At 32.8% G+C, this 26,250-nt stretch overlaps 2 protein-coding genes across 3 annotated transcripts; both read left to right on the top strand.

The window, feature by feature from the left end:
- Positions 1–5,457: 5,457 nt before the first annotated feature.
- LOC114164202 (serine protease SPPA, chloroplastic-like) lies at positions 5,458–18,164 on the top strand. Of its 2 annotated transcripts, none has more exons than XM_085666534.1 (13): positions 5,458–6,008; positions 9,811–9,994; positions 10,635–10,772; positions 11,617–11,787; positions 11,864–11,967; positions 12,516–12,583; positions 13,750–13,916; positions 15,411–15,480; positions 16,282–16,436; positions 16,592–16,697; positions 17,330–17,421; positions 17,514–17,653; positions 17,733–18,164. In XM_085666534.1, the coding sequence occupies exons 1-13, from the start codon at positions 5,589–5,591 to the stop codon at positions 17,796–17,798; spliced, it is 1,881 nt and encodes a 626-aa protein (XP_085522660.1). In that variant the 5' UTR covers positions 5,458–5,588; the 3' UTR covers positions 17,799–18,164. The 2 variants fall into 2 exon arrangements, with proteins under 2 accessions (XP_085522660.1, XP_085522659.1); XM_085666533.1 differs by having other exon boundaries at positions 5,459–6,008; positions 17,744–18,164.
- A 4,541-nt stretch (positions 18,165–22,705) lies between these two features.
- Positions 22,706–26,144, top strand: LOC114162386 (Pentatricopeptide repeat (PPR) superfamily protein). Its single transcript, XM_028046255.2, has one exon. It carries the CDS (start codon positions 22,778–22,780, stop codon positions 25,727–25,729), a length of 2,952 nt encoding a protein of 983 aa, XP_027902056.1. The 5' UTR covers positions 22,706–22,777; the 3' UTR covers positions 25,730–26,144.
- The last annotated feature ends 106 nt before the right edge of the window (positions 26,145–26,250 follow it).

The following is a 26,250-nucleotide window of genomic DNA, read 5'->3' as shown; positions in this document are numbered from 1 at the left end:
TGTAAGAGTACCAATGGAGTTTGGAATTCATAATAGTGAAAGAAACTTCATACACATTTAACAAAATAGACATACATTCTTGTCAAGATTGGAAATTTTAACAAGTGAAAACTTTAATACTGAAAATGTTTGGGAGAATACATATACACACATTTATAACTTTGACATTTACTCGATGCTTTGGTCTATGTAGATATTATTTTTGAATGATTTAAGTTGCATTAAATTCTAGATTCCATAGCTTCAAAATGTATATATGAATTTTTGGATTTGGAGTTCTATGCTATATTTTACATACATATTTGCTAAAATTTTGTAAAGAAACTTATGAGGAGTAAATTTTTTATTTATTAACTTAAAACTTCTTTAAATCTACGTTTACTTTAGTTTTAAGAGTCTCTACAATATTTAAATATCCTAAAGGTTAAGAGACAAAAATCATTGGCTAAATTTAAGAGTTTTAATTTTTTTTTTTGCTTTTCTCTCTTTCTCTTTCATTTTAGATTTTGTCTTTTCCACTTTTTTTTTCTTTGCATTTTCTTACTATTCGAAGATGGAGAACTATAATCTTTGAAGATTAATTCATAAAATTAAGATCAAACAAGTTAAATTGAGTTTTACATCGAGTATTCTTTATTCTAAATTTGTTTTTCACTTATCTAATTTTGGTTTTGTTCGTTGTGATATCAAATTGTATTTGTAATTTTAAAATTCAAATTAAGAATTGATTGAATCTCGATTTGATAACTGATATATATCAATTAAATTAAATGATACTTTGATTTTATATATATATATATATATATAACCATTTTAGTTGATTAATTGAATCAATTCGTAAACCAATGCTCTAGTGTTCACATGTCCACAATTTAGGAAAATTAGGATAAGCTTAGGGTTCATATTAACTAAAGGCAAAAGTAAGATACATAAATAAATAAACCAAATGGTAAAAAAAACTAGATCTCATGTCGCATGCACCGGGGGAGGGAGATAGGGAAGATTTGAACTAAATCATATATTGAAGGGTTAGAAGAGGCTTATAATTTTCATTTAATTATGAATAAAAAATTATAATTGATTATTAAATTGGCTATTAATTAATTAGAGACTAATTTAAAAATTAATTTCTTTGTTACGATAAATTTTGATAGCTAATATTTAGTGACAAATTTTTTTTGGTAGCTAAATTTTAAAAATCGATTATGATTTTTTATTCATTATAATTACTCTTTTAGTAACCAATAATTTTTTATTTTGTAAATTGATATCTATATTGATCACTATAGTGACTAATAATTTTTTGTCAGTAAAATTGATTGTTAATGATTTTATTATAGTGTCATATGATAAATGATTATTTTAGCTTTTTATTTATTTCAAAAAACAAATTTAACCGATTGATTATTACTTTTTGAAACCCATTTTTCAACTCTCTATCCCAATTGGCTAACAAAGCTTATAATAGATTATTCCAAAAGAACATTTTAATTTATTACATAGAACTTAAATCAATTAAAACGAACATAAAAACTCTTTTCACATTTTTTTTAATCTTTCAAAAATAAATTTTCCGAGTTAATTTTAAGATTTATTGTATGCTAAACCGAAACTCTTATACAAGTATCTTGTGTGTAATACAATGAAAACTATGACACATTACATCTTCAAAACATCAATTTTAAAACAACTTCTTGATTTGTTTTTCTAGACGAAGTCATAACTTTTATTCTTATTACTTTATCCATTTTTGCTGAAGAATTCGTAAATTCATATTACAATCATAACAATACATATTGCCGGTAGGGAGAATAGGTGGAAATGTGCTCTCAGACATTGATTTGTGAAAAATAATACTATGATTTCCACTATTTATTTTTTTTGATATGGTTTAGTATGGATCACTAATTAATGTATCACTATTACATATTATAATTACTACAATACAATCTCTTGGAAAGGGATACTGATAAAAGATGTTGTTTTTTGGAGAAAGCAAAAACATATTATAGCGGGTCATGGCTTAAACAAATTTGACGACTTTCCAGAAAAGATTCAAATAATATCAACTAAACTTAAATTTGCCCATTCTTTTAGTGAATTTCTAATGTTTATCCTGAATCTCATGGGTAAGAAGCAACCCATAAATTGCTAGCTTTAGTCCATCTCTGTGCCCTAATCTCACAACTATTTCTCGGAGCGGCTAAAGCTTCACCAGATGAAGTAGTTGTTGTTGGCACAAGAAAATTTGAAGCAAAGAATTGATAAAGCCATGTGCATGAAGATTGTAGGTGTTTGATAAAGATTGATGAAGATCCACTTGAAGATTAAGTTTTAGTCTGTTAAATCTGAAAATAATATATTAAATGTAACGTTTTGTTGTTATATCATGTTGGTAGGCTATATGACATAGATTAGATGTTTTGTGTGTCTTGGTGTGTCTCTTTTAATATGTTAAAATGGGTTTTAGCAGGTTAAAAGGCTTGCAATATATAGTTTCTGGTATGAATGCATTCAATCAATTGAATTATTTTCAATCGACTGATTTTACTTAAGTCAAGTGAAATCAGCTGATTGTACGAAAAATTCAATCGACTGTTTTTACTTAAATCATACTATATATGCTGTGTTTTCGAGAGCAGAGGAGTGAATCTGAGTTTTTTAGCACGAAACTTTATCATTCTTCTTTGAAAAACTCTCTCTCTGCAATACACAACTGCAACTCGTGGTTTGAAGATCTTGGGTGATCTTGGAGGCATTTTGGCTTGTGAGTAGCTTGAAGAACACATGTATGGTTGGCTAGGGACAGTCACCATCAAGTTTGGATGTTCTTGTGCCTCTGGTTGATTTGCCTGATGTGATTTCAGGTCTGTAAGTGTGATTCTTGCAGGGTGTGTGTCTAGATTTTTGTGTGAGTCAAAAATCTTGTGAGTTTCTTTGTTCAAAAGTGTAATCTTGGTGTGTGATTTGTAAAACTTTTGAATATAGTGGAAACCAGACTCAAGTTGTCCTAGTAAACTGGATGTAGCTCTGTGATTGAGTGAACCAGTATAAAAATAATTGTGCAATTCTCTCTCCCTCATCTCACTCACTTTGAATCTCTTTAGAAACTCAAGAAAACCAAGCAATTCATTCTTTGGTGTGATTTAATGCGTTCTTGTGTAATCTGAGGTTGTATACTTGTTAAAAATATTGATTGGAACAAGTCTTGTATGTAAAAGATTGTTGTTTGAGTTAAATCTGTGAATTCTGCATTCTGCATAAATCTTCAGTATTTTAGCCAACTAATTTGTCTTTTTAATTGACTGTTTCATAGTTTAAGAACAAATTAATCTACTGTTTTATGTTTTAATCGATTGAAAGTGTGTTGGTCTGTTGCTTTTATATCCTAACTTTCCAGTTTATTTGATTCAATTGAAAAGAGGTTTAAGCTTTCAAAAAACTTTTATAAATCCAATTCAACCCCCTTTCTTGGCTTAAATCACCATTTCAAAACTAATAGTTGCCACATTAGGCAAGGTGCTACGTGCTAGTGTCAGCTACAACATTCTTCTATCAATGGCTTACAACAATTGTAGAAGTCCACAAGGCCTTGGCCTCTCAAAGATTGGCAAATCATGCCCTCTGGATGTTATGGCTGTGGATAGATATCATAGCTTGCCACTAAGATTTATGTTAAGAGTTGGACTATAAACCAAACTCAATCCTATAAAACTAGTTTGTAAGGTAAAGTTTGTAGTCACTTTTATATATATATATATATATATATATATATATATATATATATATATTATTGTGAATTGAATTTATCTCTAGCTAATATAGGACTTCCAACCATTTATACCCATTAACCCAAAAAGAGTGTTATACGTGTCTTTAGTGACCTTAACATCATGTTCCCTCCTAAGTCACTTGCCCTCACCATTCCACAGTGTGGAAGCTTGATCATTTTGAGGTTTCTAAGGGACGCTTAGTCTCTTTTTATGTCCACCGGTGGTGTTAAGGGCAACCCTGGTCATGAAATAATTGGAAACTAGTTCCAGATTGAGAAGTATGGTGGTGCCTATAAACTAGTTTATTATTCAAGTATGTGCCCTTCTTGCAAGCATGATGAGTGCAAGAATGTTTGGATTCTTAGTATTGTGAAGCTTGATTTAATCCCACATCATCTAGTACTATGAGATGTTATTTTCTATTTTGCTATATAAGTCACCTTCTGTAAAGCTTGAAATACACACTGAAATAAGAATACTTCCTAGTGTAGTTGTAAACATAAGCATACATTGTATGTTATGTAAAATTCTTATATCGTTTATTTTTTTTCCTTGTATTGTCTTGTTCTTAACAATTGGTATCAAGTGTCAATTTCTTAGTATGCTATGTGGTTGCAGTTTTGTTTGATTTTTCAAATAAGAACAAATTTGGTTTTTCCTTAGGAATCTGAATTTAAAGAAGTAATGGGAGCTGTCTTCGAAAACACGGAGAGCAATGGCATTGAAGTTCAATGGCTAATAGTGACTTCAAGTTCTGGAAAATAAAAATAGAGGACTACCTGTATCAGAAAAAGTTGTATCTACCCTTAACAACAATAGATTTGATGGTGGAAGATAAAGAATAGAGGACTACTTGTATCAAAAGAAGTTGTATCTACCCTTAACAACAATAGATTTGATGGTGTTGTCAAATATGGATCAGAAGTCATCTATAACCATCTATAACGAATAAAGTATACTTGATTCGCAGGCTAGCCAACATAAAAATGGATGAAGGTAATACAATTATTGTGCAATTGACATCAAGATAATTTTTAATGATTGGTTACTAATCATATTAATGAATTTAGTACAATTATTACGCAGTTGACATCGGTCCGGATAACTTTTAATGATAAGGTGAAAGCATTAATTTTATTATGCAAGTAATAACAAATTGAGATTTGATAACATGCGCGACTTGATCTTAAGCGAAAATATTCCTAGAAAAACTTCAGTGGAATCTTCCAGTTTTAATTCTAGTTCAACATTCAGTAAAAAGGTCGAGACAGATTAAAGTTTAGAAGGAGATCACAAACAAAAGTCTAAAATGATATTTATTTTTTTATAATTTCATCTCATTCCATAGAATAAAAATTTTTTTAAATCATTTATATATTATTTTATATTATTTTTAACATCACAAAATATTTATTAATCTAACTTTTTTACCTGTTAAAACTTTTGTTTAATATGTCACATAGTGAATTCACTCACAAACTTTTATAAACTTTTTAAAAATCATAATTATAAATTTTAAAATGTCTTTTTGTTAAAAACATATAAAGAATTTATATATCAACTCATTACATAAATAAAAATCAGAACTAGTTTATTTATTGCACATTCTTTTACATTGATCCAATGGCAGTTTCTTTCCAGATGCACTAATACATAACCACATTTATTTATTAGAAAGCATATCGGATGAGATAGAGAAGGGAAGAGGTGGGAGGCATAACTACGTGGAAGAATGTGCTTCCTTTGAGTTCCTTCATTTCCCCTCCCACTCTCATTCATCATCATCTTCACTCACTTCACACCATCACTGCACCAATGTCGAACCTCCTTCTTCTACCCTCTCTTCCCCTCACCACCTCCCCAAACCGCTTTCACACTTTTTCTTCCGCTTCTCCTCTTCAATTCCAATGCCGATTCTCCCTTTCTCTCCTCTCACCTCCTCACCACTCTCTCTCTCCCTTTCGCTCCCGCGCGCGCACAAGACAACCTTCCCTTCGCGTTTTCGATTCCTCTTCCGACGCCACAACCAACGAAGAATTGAAAGATGTGGCAAAGGAAGAGGGCGTTGAAGATCAGAGTGTTGGGATTGCGGACCAGGAATATCCAAGTGGCGAGTTCGATTTCAAACCGGTTACCGGATGGAGAAGCTTCCTCGTTAAGCTTAAGATGCTGGTTGCGTTCCCATGGGAGCGTGTGCGCAAGGGAAGCGTTCTCACAATGAAGCTTCGTGGCCAGGTTACCGTCTCTGTTCTCACCCTCCTTCTCGTAGGAAGAAATTAAACATAGATAAATGACCAGTTTGGTACTTGTGCTGTTAATTTATTCCTGGAAAGATGGAGAAACCTGAGTTAGTATTTGAATGTGTTAAAAAACTCAACTTGATCCCAATGCTATAGTTTAATGTTAAAATTTAGAGAATACGCTGAAACTATGTATATTAGAAATCAGAAGTGCTTAATTTGTATTTGGGAAAATGAATAGGAATTTATTTATATATATAATCTGGATAGTTTTGATTAATAACAATATTCCTGATTATATAGGATCAGTTCCTTATTTTTATAATTATAACACTTCCTCTCAAAGCATGAGCAAATAGGTCGTAGCATGAGCAAATAGGTTGTATGTGTCCAGTTTGTTGCAAATATAATTGATTATCATTTCGGTGAATATGTTAGTCAATTGTTCATTAGAGTTGACAAATCTAGTGGTGATATCTTCAAACTCCAGTTTTTCTCATATGAAATGACAATTCACCTTAATATGTTTGGTTCTCTCATGAAAGATAGGATTAGAAACAACGTATGGTGTTACTTGGTCCTTACATATGAGGTGCATTTGGGAACTCTTTTCAAATTTAAGTTGTTTGAGAAGTCGTTTTAGCCATATGAGCTCACAAGTAACTAATGTAATTGCTTTGTATTTTGCTTCTACACTTGATCTTGCCAAACATATTATTTCTTACTTTTCCATGATATTAAATTACCTCTTACAAGAACACAATACCTAAAGTGGAGTGTCTATCGCTTGGTGATCCTAACCAGTCAGTGTCAGAATGTGATTTTTGCAACAGAAGAGAAAGTGTCAATAGAATCTTCACAATAAATTTTTGTGCATCCTTCGGCAACCAATGAAGGTTTACTATCAGGTCCTGTTTTAACAGTATACAGCGACGCCCAACAATTGATTTTCCAGTTGGTAAAGGAATCAACTCTTAAGTACCAATACTTTGAAGGGCACATATCTCATCAATCATCTTGAGACTTAGGAATAGAAATAGAAGATAATGAGGAACAAAAAAGCATATTGTATGGGGGGCAATCCTATGATAACTATGGTTTATATAGTTGGGAGAAGGGTTATGGCGAGAACTTGTACCTTTTAGAATAGCAATAGGCCAATCATTTTTAGATGAGACTAGATCCGGATTGGGAGATGCTGTTGAGGAAGGTTTTAGTCATGACCTCCACTATATCATTTTCTGTCAAAGATGCATCTTGTACTAAAATATCAATAGGTTGTGAATGACATTGAAATATCTAAGTGATGTAAGAAAAATATCTTCAGTTATGGAAGGGCCATTTGGTGTTGATGAAGGAAGATTGATGTTGGTGGGAAAGTGACTACATATGTCATTATTAGAATGAACAATTGTATAATATGGAACAAACTCAAAGAAAGAGACGCCAATAGACACAAAATTCTTAGGAAGATCATAAGAGGAACATTGATACCTTTTTTAAGAGCATTGATATTCCATGAAGACACATTTGAATGACTGAAGAGAAATTTTGTCTTGACCAGGTTTGAGGTTATGTACAAAACATATGGTACAAAAAACACATGGTACTTGATCATTAAGAGCAACTGATGTCAAAGATGCATCTTGTACTAAAATATCAATAGGTTGTGAATGACATTGAAATATCTAAGTGATGTAAGAAAAATATCTTCAGTTATGGAAGGGTCATTTGGTGTTGATGAAGGAAGATTGATGTTGGTGGGAAAGTGACTACATATGTCATTATTAGAATGAACAATTGTATAATATGGAACAAACTCAAAGAAAGAGACGCCAATAGACACAAAATTCTTAGGAAGATCATGAGAGGAACATTGATACCTTTTTTAAGAGCAGTGATATTCCATGAAGACACATTTGAATGACTGAAGAGAAATTTTGTCTTGACCAGGTTTGAGGTTATGTACAAAACATGTGGTACAAAAAACACATGGTACTTGATCATTAAGAGCAACTGATGTCAAAGATGCATCTTGTACTAAAATATCAATAGGTTGTGAATGACATTGAAATATCTAAGTGATGTAAGAAAAATATCTTCAGTTATGGAAGGGTCATTTGGTGTTGATGAAGGAAGATTGATGTTGGTGGGAAAGTGACTACATATGTCATTATTAGAATGAACAATTGTATAATATGGAACAAACTCAAAGAAAGAGACGCCAATAGACACAAAATTCTTAGGAAGATCATGAGAGGAACATTGATACCTTTTTTAAGAGCAGTGATATTCCATGAAGACACATTTGAATGACTGAAGAGAAATTGTCTTGACCAGGTTTGAGGTTATGTACAAAACATGTGGTACAAAAAACACATGGTACTTGATCATTAAGAGCAACTGATGGCATCTGATTAATGAGATAACATGGTATAAGCACCCCGCCCCCCCACCCAAAAAGGGGGAGAAGATGACTGTAAAGAAGTATATGAGTAGTTTCAATAAGATATCTGTTTTTGTGTTCAATTGCGTTGAAGAGCATGAAGACACGAAGTTTGATGAAGGATATCATTGGATGTCATGAATTGCTTAAATTGGTTAGACAAATAGTCACAAGTATTGTCACTATGAGGAATACAAAGGAGCGAGATGATGTGGAAGTCATGGTAGACTTTACTAGTGATCTCAAGGTCTGATCACAGATAGCAATATACTCCTGTGGCAATAATTGAAAGGCATTTTACACATTGATGCACTAAAATAATTTTTTTTTTCAGGACTGAATTGATAGAGCTTAGTACATTTAAAGACTAAATCAATCAGTTAGCCTATTATCATAAATCATGAGGGCTAGCAAGGCATTCTAGAACATTCTTTCTGATGCAATATTTAGTATTGATTATAATTCACGAAAACTACAATGTTAAGAGAGAAAGGTTTGTTAATCAAAGTATGTAACCTACAAAATTTGGTGATTTTCAATAAATTTTATTATTTAAAGAGGCTGTTTAAAATAATAGGTTAGTGATTCTGTTCCTAGTGTTAGTAGTATAATTAATTTTTATTGAAAAATAAATATATTGCAACTTGAAAAGTTGGGAATTAACTTCAGTGCAATCATTTTGAGTTGTAGTAAACTTAAGAGCGATGATTTATAGAGACGAGGAATGTTATTTGCATAACAAGTTGTACAAACAATTTATAACCAAGAGAAGGATAGTGAGAATCTTGTGAGATATATTAAATTAGGGGATTCAGAAAGATGCAAAAAGATTTGTTGTACAAACCTATATAAGTTGCTATATGGATAACATGTTTACTGTCTCCTATATATCAAACACATCATCATCACGTATTATTTCTCTCTCTTTCTATCACAAGATATCGTCTATTATTCTTATATGTGTCATCCAGTGTTAAGTGTCCATTGATTATTTTCCTAAATTTTAGGGCTTAATTAGGGACGCCCCAGTAATTTTGAATTATAGAAGCTACTTTTCGTATATTTTTATAAAGGATAAAAGTTAGATGCAATTTCTACACTTTCGGTGTTTTCCAATCAGAGTAAAGTTTTTCACCCGGCTAACCTATGTTTCTTTGATATGAACCTTTACAACATAAATTATTGTGATAAAAATATACTTTTGTTGGGAAAACAATATTAAATAAAGTAGAGGGAGGAAAATATTATTTATTATCTTTTTTAAAATTTATATGAATAAAATATAAAATGAAGTAATGCGTAGTTATGCAAAAAATAATCACATAAACGTTTTATTGTTTCACATGTTCAGATATCTGATCAAGTGAAGAGTAGGTTCTCTCCTGGACTTTCTTTGCCTCAAATTTGTGAGAACTTTTTGAAAGCAGCATATGATCCTCGTATTTCTGGGATCTACCTTCATATTGATAGTTTAAATTGCGGGTGGGGTAAAGTAGAAGAAATTCGAAGGCATATATTGGATTTCAAAAAATCAGGTAAAGGCTCTGGACTTGTGCTGCATCTTTCATATGGAATAAAGAGGAATGTGGAAACGTAGAATGACCAAACAGTTTTTCATGCTGTATGCTGTTTATAGAAACTAATGTTAGAGTCAAATGAACCAGTGAATATTTAGAAGATAATTCAGTAAACTCACATACCTAGTTATTAGTTACGTATATAAATATAATTGCATATGGCTTCTATGGCTACACCCATTCAAAATGCCAAACTACAGTTGTTTCTTGGACATTTTAAACCTTTACTACCAATGCATGTACCATAAAGTTTTAGTGTTTTTCAAATTAGTTCTCTTGAACCCTTCCACAGAATAATCAAGTCAAGAGAATTGTTAATTAGATTTCCATCTTTGATGTGATAGCCTTAAGCATCAGGTTACTCTTGCTGAATTCAATGTATCCTCTCTTGTAGGATCAGTGAAGTAATAATAAATTAATGTATCTTTTCTTCTCTATGATTTTCTTAGTCTATTATGTAACTGAAGTTTGTATTTAAAGTAAATATTGTGATTGATGATATACTAGTGTACCTCTTCTTACCCATTGATATGTTGCGATGTTAATTTTTCTCGTGCTTATGAATGACATTCTTTGATTATTGATTATATATCTGTAGGAAAATTTATTCTGGCTTATGTGCCTTTATGTCAAGAAAAGGAGTATTACCTTGCATGTGCATGTGACGAGATATACTCCCCACCCAGTGCTTACTTTTCTTTGTTTGGATTGACTGTTCAAGCCTCATTCCTCAGAGGTAAGATGATTTTTCTAATTTTATTTTCCTTACAAATATCACAAATTTCACATACAGTGAATGCACTTAATTTGGTTTCTTTTCTTACAGCATCTCGTAGACATGTGTGTGTACACGTTTGTATATGTATATCAGTGTGTGTAACTCTACATGACTCCAATTTGCCCCTTCGATTACACAACAATATTGGTTCTTCATTTATGAGTGACATCATATTTCTCCTTCCATGGTCATTAATGTCACTAGCTTCATCCTTTGGTAGTATATTTGCCACCAAATTGGTCATTACAGTGATGTCTGAATGGTTCTTTGAAGGAAAAAAACTTTCTGGCTGATAAAAGGAGAAGAATTCAGTTATATATTTGAAGGTCCAATTGGATACTTACTTTGGGTTAGGAGAAACAGGGCCATAGAAAGCGGGTGAAACTTAGTAGAAATTTCAAACAAAAGGTCTCCTATTAGCAATTCCCTTTGACAGGCAATTTTGCTTGTATTATGTACATAGATCCTAGAAAGGGACTTGATAGATTTCCTTTTCTTTGAGTTTGTACATAATTTTTTGTGCGTCTTACTAAGAAAACCTGAATTAAAGTCTGGTACTGATATTCCTTTCTATTACATGAAGTCATACTATGTTAATTTCTCAGATATTATTCTAATGCTCAGTGTCTCTAATCTTTTTTGGTTCTCGAAAAATGTTAAGTGTGTTGTTCTGCACATGCTGCAGATGCATGTTAAGAAACTATTGAATATTGATAAAATCATTTTAAATTTTTAATCCTGTGATGGCTATAAATAAGCCTAAAACTTGTGTGTTTGACATCATTTTATTAAATCTTTTCAGGTATTTTAGATAACATAGGAATTGAACCGCAAGTGGAAAGGATTGGAAAATACAAAAGTGCAGGTGATCAACTAGCTCGAAGAACCATGTCTGAGGAAAATTGTGAGATGCTGACTGCATTGCTTGATAATATCTATACAAATTGGCTGGATAAAGTTTCTTCTGCCAAAGGTACATTTAAATTTGATGTTTTAGTTGATTCTTGGGCCAACATATTAACTTGTGGGCTTCTGCAAGTTTAATACAGGAAAAAGTAGAGAAGATATTGAGAAATTGATAAATGAAGGTGTCTATCGAGTTGACAAGCTGAAAGAAGAGGGACTCATATCAAATATAATCTATGATGACGAGGTAATGGTTAATCCCCAGTGTTATTATATTAGCAACCAATTTGATATTTGATTGCTACTGCCATAGGCATAACCATGATGCTAACCCTGGCTAGATATGGTGATTAGTTAAAGCCCTTCTCATAGTGGCAGACGTATGGATTGGATCTTACAGCATTACTTTTATAGAATTCACCTAGGATCACTGTTTTGACCAATCATTAGGTTATAAGAATGATTATTTGTACACCTAATAATAATATTTGTACACCAATCATTTCATCACTGTCATCTAATCTAATAATAATAATTATATTGAGTAAGATCTCATCTAATGATTAGTGGTTTTTTTAACGGAAAAATCCTAAATACAAATAGTTTTTGTCCTGCTCACTAAAAATTTGTTTGTTTTTATTGTTTCTCGATTTAAAGTTAGTTGATTTTTGTCTTCACAGTGGAATGTATTCAAACATATTGATAATTAACATTGGTTAATAAGTGCTTTGAAGGATGTGAATACATCTCAAGCAAAGAGCGTTAAAAGGATTAGAAACATTAAATATTTTGCAGATTATCACCATGTTGAAGGAGAGACTTGGAGTGAAACTTGATAAAGATCTGCCAATGGTGGATTACAGGTAACAATTTCTATATGATTTTGTGAATGTACCACAATTTATGCAACTAATAAATTCTTATTCAATAGTCTCAAAATACACCTTCTGCCTCTTACAAAGTTTCATTCCCAATCATCAAGTTACTTTCAACATTAAGTTTAGACTATTGTTCAAGTTCAAGGGCTTTTATACGTTTTATGATTATGTAAATTCAAATAAAATTTCTTGTGAAAAGAGTCATTCATATCAATTGCTATGTCTCTTTCTTTCTTCACCCTGATTTGGGGATTATTCTAGAACCCTAGGATTACCTCCATCTCTTACGTTAAAAGAAATGTTACCAGACATCAAGTTACTAAATGACGAGAAGTAGGTGCCAAAGTATTTGACTTTCTTTCTTATTCAGTAAAATTTGTTTGGCATGGTGCTGGTGCTATTCATTGTACCATCTTTCAAATTCTGTTTCTGAAATTCTTTAATACTAGTTACCTCAATTTTGGAATATTGTTCTAGGATTTGATTCATGTTAGTATAACATAATATTCGAAAGTAACAGTTTTCCTGTTGAGTACTACCACATCCAATTCATTTGTCTTTAAAATATTGAGTTTAGAATACAACGTGAAAGTATATTGATTTATTTTAGGGGTCATTTAGAAGAGATTCTCTGGAGGGCTTTTGAGATTCTAAAAGTAACTTTTGACATTTCTATAAGCTCTTTTGAGCCTTTGGTCATCAGCTATACAAAAGACGTGTATTAGAATAAAGCTCTTTTTAGCTTATTTTAGTAAGCTTCGCAATGAAAATGTGAATAAATTTTCATTAAGCTCACATGTGCTCACTTGTGTTGCTTATCAATATTAACTTTGGAAACACAAATTCACAATTCGTTTTTATAGAAGTTGGAGGAAACGTCAGTAAATGTATAATATACTAAAAGTTTTCATTTGAAATATCTTTCTTTATTCAACGCAACCCCCACTTGTTTGCTCTTGGTTCTGTCCGTGAATACTTTCCCTTAATTAATCTTTCCGAACACGTGAGTGTAAATTACAGCTTTCATGTGGCTTACAATTGCATTTTTTTTTTCTACTTTTTCCTAACAGATGTTCCATATGATTAGCAAAATATACCAAATAGTTCATATTGATTTTATAATGATCTTTTCTTGCATCAATTTAATACAGGAAATACGCTCGAGTTAGGAAATGGACTGTTGGAATATCAGGCGGTAGAGAACTTATAGCCATTATCCGAGCATCAGGGAGCATTAGTCGTGTAGAGAGTCAATTAAGTGTCTCTAGCTCAGGCATCACTGCAGAGAAATTCATTGAAAAGATTCGAACTGTCAGAGGTAAACTTGACTTTACAAGTTACTAGTTCACCTTTTAAATTTCAATGCAGGACGCTGATTAAAATTGCCACTTATTCAATGGAATATTATCTTGTTTTTTATTGATTATGGAAGCTGCTGTTAATGCTTCATAGATATCTTTGTTTCAGTAAAGTAATATTATTCATTGATTCCCTACTATAAATGCTTCATACATTGCACTTCTTTTACTTATGCTTCCAAAACAGATGTCTTTCTTCCCAATACTGATGTATAAGAAATGTTTTAAATGCCGGATAGCATTGCATGGTAGCCAGCTCCAAAAATGTCATAGCGAGAAAGCATACTGTGGGATAATCGCTATTTGAAATTTTTTACAGTTTATATAATATAAATGTAAATTTTCAAAATTGATAAAAACTACTCAAAATTTGTAACATTCATAAATAACAATAAAAATTCATAGGCGTGTTAAACAAAGCATATAAGTAAATCCACAACGTCAAATACAAGTTTCCTAGAATATAATTATCAGTCATCATCTCCTAAATTTATGTATAGATTTCAATATTTGGAATATTAAAATCCAAAAAATAGTCCTCCAGGCAGGCCTTAATGTCTATGTTGTAATGTTTTTTGGGAATCGAGACATAGGGCTGCTATTCAGTCCGCAATTTGGTTTGCTATGACTGCTACACTAAACTCTTCCACTACAGTAGCCCCTGTATTGGACATGGGCCGCTCCACACTGGTATACTAGTTTTGCGTGCTATTTAAAACCCTCTGTATAAGTTCACAATGAAAAGATCAAATAGATATGGAACCCAGGTAGCAAGAACCGAAAATATATCTAGGATCTCTATCCATTTGTAGGGTCGGAATGGAGGGAGGAGAGGGGGAAGAGGAGATATAGAGGGATGAAGATTCTTGCTCTTTGAAAGCGGAATTGAAGGAGAGAAAAAAAAAGTTGTGGGATCAACATGTTTTTATTTCCTCACTCAATATGCTAGATTTCAAAAGTAACGAATTACCCACTCGAACCAATTTATTATCGTTTCTCATTGTCAATTGTCAGCTCACATCATTCCAAACAATTGATTGTGCTAAAAAAGTTATTTTCATTAAAATAAAATCAATTTTGTTTTGATCTTTTGTATTTCTCCAAAACTAAACACCCCTAAAACTCATCTTATTTCTTACCTAATTTTCGTATGAAATGGAACATGAATTTCGGCAGACAGAACAAGAGATCCTTCAGCCAGAGGAAATAGGTAACTGCTAGCCGAACCCTTTGTTTGTGTTCAGGATGTAAAGTATAGGGGCTAGTTCTGTTTGGTTTAGTAAATTGCATATGCAAAAGCAACACAACATATCTATTCACTTTTAGGAATATAAACATAATCATTGTCGTCGTTTTTATCATAGTTAATCCCCGTCAACAATGCTGTTTTACAAAAATGCAACCTTTAACATTGTATTATTTTAATTCACTTACAAGTGTTATTTTCCCCTCAGAGTCAAAAAAATTTAAGGCTGCTATCATTAGAATCGACAGCCCTGGAGGTGATGCTCTTGCTTCTGATTTGTAAGTTCTGGTAAAATTTCCCCTCTTTCAATCATATGTCTAAACAGCTATTTTAAGTATTTAATAAGAAATTGTAGGTTTTCCTTACATTGGTTGGATGGATTTAGATCTGGTCTGTACCATGGCATCATTCATTTAGAGTACCTGTATAATGTTGATTTTTTCTTAATTGCAGCACTTTTCTTTTGAGATGATAATAGTAGCATATGTATGTTGGATCATAATAATCATCGGTCCCAATTTTTCTTTCTTAACTTGAATTTATAAAGGTGACGACATTTATAAGCAAAATTGATACAAATGCAAAGTTATGGCCTTTTATAAGAAAAATTAAACCAAGTAACACATTAGTAAAAATGCTTAATGACTAAGAACGCCTGGCAATTGAAAGATTTTTAATGCCAAGGAAAAGTTTAGCATCCATAGCAACTCTCTCATTTGTATCCATACAAATAGGCAGTGGAAGCATCTCAAGCTGTTGAACAGTATACTAGCAGGGCAGTAACTTAAATGGTCCACTAGAATTGGTTTTCAGAAACCCTATATGGAACTTTCTAATTTCAGCTATTGTAGGTGTAGATATTTTAAAATCTTGATTAAATAATTTTCATATTCAAAAACAATAATTTTAGATTTGACGAGTTAATCATATCCTTTATGTGGTGGTCTACATCAATTTGCAATACATCTTCAATTCTTGTCATCGATGATGTTGTTATGCTTATTATTTTATTTGTATGTTTAGGTGATCATATTCGTTTGCCGAGAATCATGATCATTATCTGGTGTCATCATCTGCAGGATGTGGAGAGAAATCCGGCTTTTGGCTGCTAAAAAACCAGTCATTGCTTCCATGTCTGATGTGGCAGCAAGCGGAGGGTACTACATGGCAATGGGAGCTGATGCTATTGTTGCAGAAAACCTTACCTTAACTGGTTCGATTGGAGTGGTCACAGGTAAACAGAGTGCTTTACTGTTTCAGTAGGTGAAAGAATTGCAGGAAGATATAATTACTTAACTGAAGCTAAAAATACAAAGTTGTTAACAAATTTATTTTACAGAATTTATTATTTAACCGAAGATATAATCTACGCATGACATCTTTTTGTAGGAAAATTTAACCTGGGGAAACTGTATGAGAAGATTGGCTTTAACAAAGAAATTATATCAAGGGGAAAATATGCTGAGCTCCTTGCTGCTGAACAACGTCCTTTCAGGTAATATTATTCTTCATTTCCTCGTGTAAAGATTGTAGTGGATAGGCAAACAATATTAGACAGTGTAATATGTGAGAAATATGTAGAAAAGGAAGTTGTTTTGGTTGAAGAGAAACATAAACAACATTGAAAATTATTTATAATTTTTTCATTAATTATTAATAATTTTATTTATTATTCATTGGTTTCATATAAAAACTAAAGCCGTGGGTGTCCATAATTGATTATGGAGGCAAGGCAACCATATTTTATGCATTTTAAGGAACATAATTGATATGTTGCAGCGAATGTTAGTTTGCCTTTCTTCACTGTTTTGCCTGGAAGAAAAGAACGCGTGTCCCACCATTCTTTTTTTACTCTACTTCATGCTTCTTTCCTTCCAAACAACTCACCATCTTTCATTTCCTTTGACCCTCTTCCTCTCTCCCTCTCTTTCCAAGCTATGAAAAACCTTAGGAGGCCAGGTTTCTACCTCCATTTATGATATAAATTTTTCCTCTGGTAGGAGGCCAGGTTTCTACCTCCCATTCACTATGCAGGATTCTTACTTTCCTATTGTATATGAGTAAAGTACAAGTTTGAATTCTGAGACAGACAAAGTGAAAACTTTCGATTTTCTTGTTTTGGTACAGGCCAGATGAAGCAGAATTATTTGCCGAATCTGCTAGGCATGCTTATAAACAATTCCGGGACAAGGCTGCATTGTCCAGATCAATGACAGTAGGTTTTATCTAACAAGCTAATTCCCGTGCTTTTGTTCATCCGTCTTGTAGATCTTTGTCACAGACTCACAGCTAATGTACTGTGACTAGGTAGAGAAGATGGAGGAGGTTGCACAGGGAAGGGTTTGGACTGGTAACGATGCAGCATCGCGTGGTTTAGTTGATGCTATTGGCGGGCTTTCTCGTGCTATTGCCATAGCAAAAGTTAAGGCCAATATACCTCAAGACAGTGAGGTTGGTTTGCAATCTTTATTTTTGTGGTATAAATGTTGTACTTGAGAAATATGGATGCAAAACATGGTGATTATGCTAGAGTTATCTCAGGTTACACTTGTGGAGATCTCCAGACCCAGCCCTTCTCTACCCGAGATCTTGTTAGGTGTTGGGAGTTCCCTCGTTGGAGCTGACAGAATGGTGAAGGAACTGCTACAGGGTGTGACATTTTCTGATGGAGTTCAAGCCCGGATGGATGGAATCATGTTTCAGACATTGGAAGAATATCCTTTTGGGAATCCCATTTTGTCAATAATAAAATCTTACCTCAGTTCCTTGTAGTTGTCTATAGTTCATTCAATCATTGTCTCATTTTATTCTTGGAGTTTTCTATATGTTCCTTTCCTTTGTTGTTTAAATGGGTAATATTAGATAAAGGGCTCCTGTAATGTCTCCCTCACAACCCTTGTACATACACGATGTAAAGTTGGAAAGTTTAAAGGCTAGTTTTACACATCAACTAAGATGGAAATCTTGTGTACTGGTTGCTGCCTCTATTATTTTTTTTTTCAGTAATGCATATACAACCCTATCCTGGTAGCATAAGGTTAGTCGTGTTTTTATTGTAGTAATAGAAGTTCATGTGGATACATGAACAACCTTTTCATTTTTGTTTTTGCTAACTAAATTTTTATTGAATGAGACTTTGAGGAGTGCGCTCGGACATACTCCGACAAATTTTTTTATGGATGGATATCTGTGATGCTCCGACACGGCGTTTTACTGACGCTTCCTGCTCCTGACGCGGACACGGACACGGACGCGGAGGCGCGGCGGACACCTGCACGACGCGGTGTCGGAAACTTCTCGATGGATCAGACGCGATGAGACTCTGCGACACGTGCAAGAGGACACTGTGGACGCGCGACTCTGATTCCAGATTCGGGGGAGCGATGCATCTGTTCACGTTTAATCTATTCACGTTTTATAATCTCTCTCAGGATTTGATTTGCATTATTAGTATTTCTGTTTGCCATGTTTTAGAGAACAAAGGGAAACCTACCAAATTTAAAATAAAAAAGAAATAAAAGAATTAAAAATAATTTTTCATATCTTCTATTAAAATAAATCTAAACAATTTAAAATAAAAGAGGAAATAAAAAGAATAAAAAATAATTTTTCATATCTTCTATTAAAATAAATTTAAAAAATTTAAAATAAAAAAAGAAATAAAAAGAATAAAAAATAATCTTTCATACCTTCTATTAAAATAAACCCAAAAAATTTAAAATTAGAAGGGAAATAAAAAGATAAAAAAATAATCTTTCATACCTTCTATTAAAATAAACAAAAAAATGTTGCTCGGGATGATTTTTTAATAGATGATAATGAAATTATTGATATTGCTAGCTTATCTCTCGATAAATTAGAATTAGAAACTGTATCTTTTGGATGAAGATTAACATATATAAGACTCAAACATTGTGATATTTTAAATATTTTTTTTATAGTAAAATATAATTATTAGATTTTAATATGTATATTTCCGTGTCCGTGTCTTATACTTTTTTAATTTTGCCGTATCTCTGTATCCGTGTCGTGTCCGTATACGTATCTGTGTCTGGACATCATAGATGGATATTCGTGGAATTTTGTGCAGAAGAAGTCATTGGGTTGGAGGGTTACCTATATCTTGCATCTATCGAAAAATGCCCTGCCTTGAATAGATCCATGCATCTAATGTCATGAAAATAAAATAAAAATAAAGAGGAAACATTTGCATGTTGCAAGTATGATTTTAAAAAAATTACTAAGAGTTCAAAAGCTCAACCCATTAGGTTTTCTTCATGGTGGGTTGCCTCCATGCTTGAGTTTTAGAACTTGGTGCCATCTACTCATCTCAAGTTGTGAAGGCAAAAATTGAAATATGTTGAAACCGTCTTTCAGTGCTGAGGCTATGCTTCTAGGTTTTAATCTGCTTGACTCTGTTTTCTTCTAATGCTTCTAGGTTTCAATCTGCCTGACTCTTTTTTCTTCTAAACTGCATCAATTCAAAAACAAAAAAAATGCATTAAATCATCACATGTTTTATGTCCAAATGCTTTTACTGATTTCTAAGTGAAAGGAAGTGAAACTTATGCAAGAAATCAAACAAGATAAGAGCCAAAATGTAAGTGAAATATGAGTAAAATAGGCACTTATCAAGTATCATGGAAATATGATGAACAAATTATTTCACAATCTGCCATGAAAGCAGAGGTTATCTCGCAGACTAATGTGGAAACAAAGATTATTAGTTTAGATACTGCCATTGTTGTAGCAAAATTTCTTAATTTTTTTTATATGATTTACCATTATTAAATAAACCTATATCTTATATTTCAATGCATTGTACAATCAAATTACTATATCTAAAGTTTCTAGCAAAAGTGTTAATGAAAAAAGAAGGCACATGAGAGTAAAACACAAATCTATTATAAATTTAATTACTCATGATATTATTTCTCTTAACTTTGTCAGGTCAAAAAGAAATATTTCAGATTTACTTATGAAAGGGATGGATACATTAATAACTACTTGAGTTGTTGAGAAAAATAAGAGTAAAATCCATAAATTAGTTGCAACAATTGACATTCATCTCCATACTAATGGTGATCTCAAATAATGATGTTCAATTGATAATAATGAAATTGTTATTGACTAAAGTATACCAACTCATTTGAATAAAGATTATGTCTCATTCCTATGTACTATACATTGTGATAATAATTAGGTTGAAGTATGTACATTATTATGCTTATTTTTTAAAATATCTTTTAATAAATCAAATGACAACTATTGTAGGGGTGTGAATCACAAATCACCATTTAAGGTTGCAATTATCAAACATAGACAATTGCAGAAGACTATAACGCACAACCAATGATTAGAACCTAAAATGAACACCAATGTTGCATGTGTTATTTACTAAAATCCGATTGCAAGAAATTTAATTTAAGACAATTAAGTTTCTACATTTTATTCTTTGTTATAAGAATTGTTTAGTCCGATTAATTTTCTTGTATTCATATATTTGTCTTATTATTATTATTATTATTATTATTATTATTATTATTATTATATTTTCTATTTTGATTTTATTTTCTAACACTATCTATCTAGTAGTAGTTGTGTCCAAAATATACTTAGTTTTGTTAAATAGGATTGGTTGAGTCCCAAGAATACTCAAAGTTTAGTCATGAACGATTGTGCCCAAAGAATTAACGTTCTTTAGTCAAGAGTAATTGTATCTAATAATACTCAAATTTAGTTAAAAGTGATTGTGGTTAAAACATATTTATTGTTTAATTAGAATGACTTTATTTAAAGAATATTTGTTGTTTAACTAAAAGTGATCGAATCAAATAATGTTTGCTTTGTGTCTTGCTTCTTGAATCTACATTAGTAAAATTTTATTTGGTTAAAAACATAGTCTAGGTTATTAGATGAAACAATATAGAAATATCTTGTTCATCAACTCTTATATTTTACACAATGCGTCTATAAGTTATATTTACAATTCCCAACTCTTATCAAAACTTGTCAATATATGTATTTGTCAAGTATAGCCTTTTGAAAATCTTGCAAAAAACCTTTTGAAAATCTTAAATAAATAGTTCAACTCTCCATTTTTATATATTTTTAGCTTGATTTTCACAAGTTCAATTAAAACAGGCAAATCTTTTTATAAGTTATCTTATATTAAAGAAGGTAATAAAGAAAAATAAAAAGTATACATAAAAAAATGAATTATATGTTCTATATTAAAATTTACTGAACTACTTTTATTTAAATAATAAAATAATTTTAAACAATACATTTTGTTGATAAATTTATTATTCTTAATTAATTTAACCATGCCATATTTAATAAATAGGGATGGACAACGTATTATTACTATCTACGTCATTATATAAAGGAAATTCTTTTACTAATTTTATTATTTAAGTTTAATGTCTTTTCACTTTAACCTTTTCTAACTTAATTATTATTTTAAAATTAAAATAATTATTTATAATAAAAATTATCAACAAAATAAATAAAATTATCTATAATAAAATAATAAAAATTATTTATATTTATTTTTATAACTACTAATAACAATTTTATTTTCATTTTATGATATAAAGATAAACTTGATACATGATTTTCCGATCGTTATTACAAAATATGCCGCCTTAAATTTAAAAGAGGTTAAATATGATTTTTTTTCTTAATTTTAAGTGGATTTTATTTTTTTAATTTTAGATCAATTTAGTCCATTATCATTTTGAGAGATACGTGTATTTAGTCATTCTAACAAAATTTTATTAAATTTATTTGATTTTTAAAACATGTTTTTCAGCTAACATTAGAGAAAAATCCGTCAAACTGAAGATAAAACACATTTAAAATATCAAATAAATATATTAAAATCTGGTTAAGCGACTTAATCACACATTTTTAAAGTTTAAAAACTAAATTATACTAAAATTTTGAATTGAATCAATTATAATTTTTACTTCAAATTAAAGGAAAAAAAAATATTTTACCTATTTTAAAATAGGGTTAAATATGTTTTTAGTCCTTTAACTTTTAGTGAATTTTGGAATTAATTCATTTCGAAACTTTGGACTAATTTAGTCTTTCATATTTCGAAATACGTGGATTTAGTTCTTTTAATCAAAATTTGTTAAGTTTATTTGACATTTCAAGCGCGTTTCATAATAATATTTGACTTAACATTAAAGCAAAAATGTGTCAAACAATATAAACAACTTAAATACAATCTTGAAATGCATACAAAACATCAAATAAATTTAACAAAATTTGTATTTCGAGAGATGAAGAACTATATTAGTCCAAAGTTTTAAAATAGACTAATTCCAAAATTCACTGAAAGTTAAACAATCAAAAACATATTTAACCCAATAAAATATTACCGTATGTGACAAAATATGATGGAAGTGAAATTATATGAGACCAAAATTAATAAATAAAAAATGTGGTATTTTTTTTTTGTTACCAAGATAGACTTAAGGCATTTGGTTCGTGTTTATCACCTCTATGGCTAACGAATTTCTAACTACCATTCAAATTGGAGTGCACTGAAACTGAAGTCTGATAATGGCTTCTGTGTCGCCACCCACTCTCTCATTCCATCACAAACTCCCCATTCAACACAGAAGCAGTTGGACATGGAACCGCAACAAAAACAACAACCATTTTCCTTCATTTAAGGTTCCAAAATCTTCTCTTTCTCCCCCAACAACACGCAAAGTTCATGATCATTCACGCGCCAAAATAAACCACCCACACCAACCCTTTCTCCAACGCTTACACAATCTCTGCGACGCCGGGAACCTCAACGAAGCCCTCAACTTGCTCCACTCGCAGACCCAAAACGGCGTCGTTTCCTCTTCAGACGTTACAAAAGAAGCCATTGGACTCTTACTACGAGCCTCTGCGCTCCACAAGGACATCGATGTCGGGCGAAAGCTCCACGCTATGGTTTCGGCGTCGCATCGGTTCCGCAACGACGTCGTTCTGAACACCCGCATTATTTCCATGTTCTCTGCGTGTGGGTCCCCCTCGGACTCTCGCTCCGCCTTCGACGCCGCCAAGGAAAAGGACCTGTTCCTCTACAACGCGCTTCTCAGTAGCTACGCGCGAAACGCGCTTTTCCGCGACGCGATTTCGCTGTTCCTTGACTTGCTCTACGCCACGGAGCTCGTGCCCGACAACTTCACGCTCCCCTGCGTGGTTAAAGCGTGCGCCGGCGTCGCGGACGCGGGACTCGGCGAAATGGTTCACGCGCTAGCTTTGAAGTTTGGTCTTTTCTTTGACGTTTTTGTGGGGAACGCGCTTATTGCCATGTACGGGAAATGTGGGCTCGTAGAGAGTGCCGTCAAGGTGTTTGAAACTATGCCGGAGAGAAACTTGGTGACGTGGAACTCCATGATGTACGCGTATTCTGAGAATGGGGGTTTTGAGGAGTGTTACGGTGTTTTTAAGGGACTGTTAAGTGAGGAAGAAGGATTGGTACCTGATGTTGCTACGATGGTGACGGTGATTCCTGCGTGCGCCACTCTAGGTGAAGTGGGAATGGGAATGGTTCTTCATGGTTTGGCTTTCAAACTTGGCATTAGTGAGGAAATGACGGTGAATAATTCCCTTGTGGATATGTATTCGAAATGCGGTTACTTGGGGGAGGCAAGAGTTTTGTTTGATATGAACGGTGGGAGGAATGTTGTTTCTTGGAATACCATGATTGGTGGATACTCTAAGGAAGGAGATTTTGGTGGAGTGTTTGGACTGCTGCGAAAGATGCTGGTAGAAGACAAGGTGAAGGTGAATGAGGTGACGGTGTTAAACGTTCTGCCAGCTTGTTCAGATGAGCTGCTGACCTTGAAAGAACTTCATGGTTATGCTCTCAGGCGTGGATTTCAGATTGATGAATTGGTAGCCAATGCTTTTGTTGCTTCCTATGCGAAGTGCGGTTTGCTGGATTGTGCTGAGCGTGTCTTCTGTGGTATGGAAGAGAAAACGGTGAGCTCTTGGAATGCCCTGATTGGTGCCCACGCCCAAAATGGCCTTCCCAGAAAGGCTTTAGATTTGTATCTTGTGATGAGGGATTCTGGGTTGAATCCTGATAGGTTTACTATTGGTAGCCTTCTTTTAGCTTGTGCGCACTTGAAATTCCTTAGCTGTGGCAAAGAGATTCATGGTTTTATGATGCGTAATGGTTTAGAATTGGATAAATTTCTTGGAATATCGTTGTTGTCACTTTATATTCAATGTGGCAGTATATTACGAGCAAAGTTAATTTTTGATAAGATGGGAAACAAGAGTTTAGTATGCTGGAATGCCATGATTTCTGGATTTTCACAGAATGAACTTCCTTGTGAGGCCCTTGATACATTTCAACAAATGCTCTTAAGTGGGATTGAGCCACAAGAGATTGCTGTAATGAGTGTTCTGGGCGCTTGTTCACAGGTTTCATCATTGCGGCTTGGGAAAGAAGTTCACTCCTTTGCACTGAAAGCTCATTTATCTGACAATACCTTTGTTATTTGTGCATTGATTGACATGTATGCTAAATGTGGAAGTATGGAACATTCTCGGAACATTTTTGATAGGGTAGATAACAAGGATGAAGCAGTATGGAATGTTATGATTGCAGGATATGGGATTCATGGGCATGGCCTGAAGGCCATTGAGCTGTTTGAATTAATGCAAAATAATGGATGCAGGCCAGATTCTTTTACTTTTCTTGGAGTGTTAATGGCCTGCAACCATGCTGGGATAGTAACAGAAGGATTGAAATATCTTGGTCAGATGCAGAGTTTGTATGGTGTAAAGCCAAAGTTAGAACATTACGCATGCGTGATCGATATGCTTGGTCGAGCAGGGCAATTGAAAGAAGCTTTAGAGTTGGTAAATGAGATGCCAGATGAACCAGATTCAGGTATATGGAGTTCATTGCTCAGTTCCTGTAGGAATTATGGGGATTTGGATATTGGAGAGGAAGTTTCCAAAAAGCTATTAGAATTGGAACCATATAAAGTTGAGAATTATGTATTGCTATCAAACTTGTATGCTGGATTAGGAAAATGGGATGAGGTGAGAAAGGTACGGCAGAGAATGAAGGAGATTGGTCTTCATAAAGACGCAGGCTGCAGTTGGATTGAAATAGGAGGAAAGGTTTATAGATTTATTGTCAGTGATGGATCACTTTCGGAATCAAAGAAGATTCAGCAGACTTGGAATAAATTGGAGAAAAAAATAAGCAAAATTGGCTATAAACCCGACACAAGTTGTGTGCTTCATGAATTGGAAGAAGAGGAAAAGATTAAGATACTGAAGAACCATAGCGAGAAGCTTGCAATTTCTTTTGGTCTATTAAATACGGCTAAAGGTACAACATTGAGGGTTTGCAAAAATTTACGCATATGTGTAGACTGTCACAATGCAATCAAATTAGTATCAAAAGTTGTTGGAAGGGATATTGTTGTAAGGGATAACAAGCGGTTTCATCATTTCAAAAACGGATTTTGTACCTGTGGAGATTACTGGTAGTTGGGGCACTACATTGTTAGTCTTTACATATGCGTAAAGACTAATATTTTTTTATTGAGTGAAGAACTTCATTAAGCATCAATGGAGTTATGAAGAACTGCTTCTGTTTATCTTCCTTATTATACAGTATATATGTTCAATCCAATTCTTTGCACCATTTCTGACGGGAAAGATGAGTCATGCAGGATTCGTACCTTGTCTATGACTTGTAAACCACTACCTTCATCGTAGAAGTGGACTTTTTTTTTCCACTGCAAATACAACTGTATAGCACACTGTAATTTATTGTGAAATATATGTTCAAGAGGATCACCTTGGAAAGGAAAAAGAAGAATTTCGAATGCAAATGCAATCAGATTAGGAGTACATTTTGTATTCATAATGAGAGAAAGTAAATAGAAACATTCTTTGGCAAGTTTTCTATTTTTCTTAAATAGCGGAGTACCCTTTTTCCTTGTACGAATTCCATTCAATCATCTCCATATTTAGTTAGTTCCTTCACTGTAATTTTTTTTTCTTTT

Source organism: Vigna unguiculata, chromosome 9, assembly GCF_037176805.1.
Source record: "Vigna unguiculata cultivar grain cowpea cultivar isolate G323 ecotype 2 chromosome 9, ASM3717680v1, whole genome shotgun sequence".
Lineage (NCBI taxonomy): Eukaryota > Viridiplantae > Streptophyta > Magnoliopsida > Fabales > Fabaceae > Vigna > Vigna unguiculata.
Note: the sequence above shows the minus strand (reverse complement) of the source record. Positions and strands in the feature narration are given on the sequence as shown.

What these genes read in the sequence shown, in the direction of transcription:
- LOC114162386 (XM_028046255.2), top strand. Translation starts at nt 22,778, where the DNA reads ATGGCTTCTGTGTCGCCACCCACTCTCTCATTCCATCACAAACTCCCC.
- LOC114164202 (XM_085666533.1), top strand. Translation starts at nt 5,589, where the DNA reads ATGTCGAACCTCCTTCTTCTACCCTCTCTTCCCCTCACCACCTCCCCA. An exon ending in TCAAGCCTCATTCCTCAGAG is followed by an intron (nt 10,773 to 11,616) that starts GTAAGATGATTT and finishes AAATCTTTTCAG; the next exon opens with GTATTTTAGATAACATAGGA. An exon ending in GTCCAGATCAATGACAGTAG is followed by an intron (nt 17,422 to 17,513) that starts GTTTTATCTAAC and finishes GTGACTAGGTAG; the next exon opens with AGAAGATGGAGGAGGTTGCA.